Raw genomic sequence first — 3,009 nt, forward strand, 5'->3', positions numbered from 1 at the left:
TGGACAACCCTTTTGGATTGAAATGTACACTGCTAAGGGTGGTTTTATTTAACCCCCTACTTTTATAAAGCTCAGAAGCTTGAAATCAAAATTTGTTTCTTAAACAAACAAAAAAATTGACCTTGCTTCTTGCAAAGCCATGTGCACTGGTTAGTGAAAGATGGATCCTGGATGGTGAAGCTGCTATCATTGATTTTGGTTGGTTTAAACAACAACAGAAGCGTTTGTCTAACAGGATGTGACTGTGGGCTTGATACGTGTCTCTATGGGAGCCTTTCCATTGACTTCAGTGGAAGTTTGAGTCAGGCTTCATTTGAATAAGGGAAACGTTAAAGATCTTATTAAAAGGTCTTTTAGGCGCTTTCCCCCATAAGTGAAAGATTCTTTGCAAGTGGGGGTTTGGCTATGGAGATCTATAGCAGAGATTTGGGGCCTGGTTTAAGAATAGTTGATAACTTTTTATGTGCAGTTCTCAGGTTCCTTTTGGAGCTGGAAATGCAAAATGTCCCCATTTTTAGCAAAATAGCTATCATTTTCCAGCTTTATGCAGCTCCGATTGAGCCCAATCCAAAGTTTTGGCCCTAGAATCAGATCTGGATTTTGAACATCACCAAAGTTGGAGACTGTTCAGATCCCAGGTTCCAAAAGGAGGGAATCTCCCTCCAAATGAGTGAGGTAAGGAGCAACCTAGGAAATGGTGTTTGAAAACAAGCTGAAGAGCAGTGGGAAAGAGATTAAAAAGGTCTCCTCCAGCACCCGCAAAGCCCTGGCCATGGCCCCTTTTATAAACGCTATCAGGTGACTCAGACTCAAGACGCTTTTTGGCAGAAAGGAATCAGGGAGCAGCACAGAAAGTCAGCCACATGGGAACTTCAGAGTTTATTATTGTCCGTTAGGGAGAGGTGACACAAAGATCTTTGCTGCTATTTGTCCCACCATCTCATCCGCACACTGCCGCCTTCAGGCTTTGTGGTGAAGTCCAAACCTGCCTGCTGGGGAGACCATCTCCTTCCTGCTGCCACTGGCAAGTTGATGGTACTCCGGTGTTCCCTGGGGTCAATGCTTCTTTAAACAGCCCCATTCGTCATTCTTGCCACTAGCTCAGCATGGTCCCGGTACCTTGAAATCCAACCTGCAGCAGCTTCATAGGGTGGTTGGGCTTTAACCGTCTTCTAGCAACATGTGGTCACATCATCACTTTAATCTTACTATCAGCTTCATGTGGCTGTTGCACCTGTAAATGACCCTAGTCCTTTCCAGCTCCTCATTGTCAATATCTGTTTAACATGCAGCTTCACAGGGTTGGTGCCCCAGCTGTCCCTGCACATGTCCTAGGGCTGGAATATATGGGGGAGCCTTGCCCTTTTAGATATCCCCTTTCAGCCAGCTGTTCTTGGTCACCTGTCCCACCCCAGGCCGGGAGGCTGGACTGAACTGCAGCAGCTGGGCAATGAGGGTTTTGCAGGGCTCAGGCAGAGGGGGAAGACCATCAGGGTAGAGGACCCCCTTCTTCTGGCGGCGGGGCATGCTGTGGATGTGGGTATCATCAAAGGGCATGCAGCCGGTCACCATCACATAGAGCACCACGCCCAAGCTCCATATATCGTACTTCTTGGCGTCGTAGGGAATGCCCAGCAGCACCTCGGGGGAGGCATAGGCAGCTGATCCACAGTAGGTGGTGCTCAGATCTGGGTAGCCATGTGCCTCCTTGCCAAAGCCAAAGTCAGTGAGCTTTGCCCGGCGGCCATCAGAGGTGAGCAAGACGTTCTCACACTTGAGGTCCCGGTGCACCAGGTTCCGGTCATGAAGGTAGCGCACGGCACTCACAATCTGTCCAAAGATGTCCCGGGCCTCAGGGACACAAGGTAGTTTCCCCAGCCGCTGCACCAGCTGGAGCAGATCAGTGGACGCTGCTTCCATCACGATGTAGAGTTTCCCATTGCAGACCTCGATGAATTCAAAGACCCGCACGATATTGGGGTGCCGGATCACCCGCAGGATGGAGAGCTCCCGTGGTAGAAACTTGTGTACAAAGTCGGGGGGTGCCCGGCGCCGATCCACCACCTTGATAGCTAGCGGGCCCTTGTACTTGGCTGAGGTGGCCACCCTCACCTTGGAGTAACTGCCCTCACCCAGGGTCTGGCCTAGCTTGTAGCCAAGCTCGTTAAGCAGTTTGTCTCCTCCGGAGGTTCTTGACATGGTGCAGTGTGGCTTGATGGGTTCTGATGGGCTTGATTGGGGCTGGTGTTTGCTCCAGGGATTGAAAGCTTTAACCCATTGTGCGTGGCAGCTGTTGACTTTCACCCCCTCCCATGTTCCCACTGGGTACTTGGTCCAGGGCCATCCCTGCTCACCCAGGTATTGTGATGTGCTAGGAGTGTCATGGGCCACTCCCTTTGTGCGTTGCCAAGGGTGTCAAGTTAGCTCCCTTTCCTTCCTCCCCTCTTTGGGATCCTGGGCATATCATGTACAAAAGCAAGGGGGAAAGCTTCTCATGTTAATTTTCCTGAGGTTATTGTCTCTTCCACTTGAGTTTGGGATAGGCTTCTTGAAATAATAAGAGCTTAGTCATGAGCATTCTGGAAGGAGCAATTTCTGGGTTTTGCCAGACTGATGCATATTCTGCACAGAAAACTAGATATGTTCAAGTCAGGATTTACACAAAGTTGTACAAAAAGAATAGTTTTATACCCTGCCAAACTGCAAGTTGTTTTGGGTGGCTGTGAATATTTATTTTGTAGTTCTGAGGCTGTGTTACCGGAAGATTTGAAACCAATTGTATTTAGCCAGTGATGTTGCCTACAAATGCAGCTCTTAATTTAAAACCTTTATTTTGAATTTATCTGTTCCGGTAATTAAGATTGTGGCCTGCCCTAAAGGAGGTTCCAGGGAAAGCGGCAGCTAGCTAACTTTCCCTTGAAAGGACACAGATACAGCCCTCTGATCAAGAATAGACAGTCCAGGCAGTGAATCTTTGAAAACACAAGTAATATTTATTTAGAAATGAGT

General features: G+C 48.5%; 1 protein-coding gene across 1 annotated transcript; it reads right to left on the reverse strand.

Annotated features, from left to right (window-relative positions):
* Window positions 1-1,365: 1,365 nt before the first annotated feature.
* On the reverse strand, window positions 1,366-2,199 carry LOC141995615 (testis-specific serine/threonine-protein kinase 6-like). The gene has a single exon (XM_074966868.1). The coding sequence runs from the start codon at window positions 2,197-2,199 to the stop codon at window positions 1,366-1,368; it is 834 nt and encodes a 277-aa protein (XP_074822969.1).
* Between the last annotated feature and the right edge of the window lie 810 nt (window positions 2,200-3,009).

The sequence above is a fragment of the Natator depressus genome, chromosome 11, assembly GCF_965152275.1.
Source record: "Natator depressus isolate rNatDep1 chromosome 11, rNatDep2.hap1, whole genome shotgun sequence".
In the NCBI taxonomy this organism is placed as follows: domain Eukaryota; kingdom Metazoa; phylum Chordata; order Testudines; family Cheloniidae; genus Natator; species Natator depressus.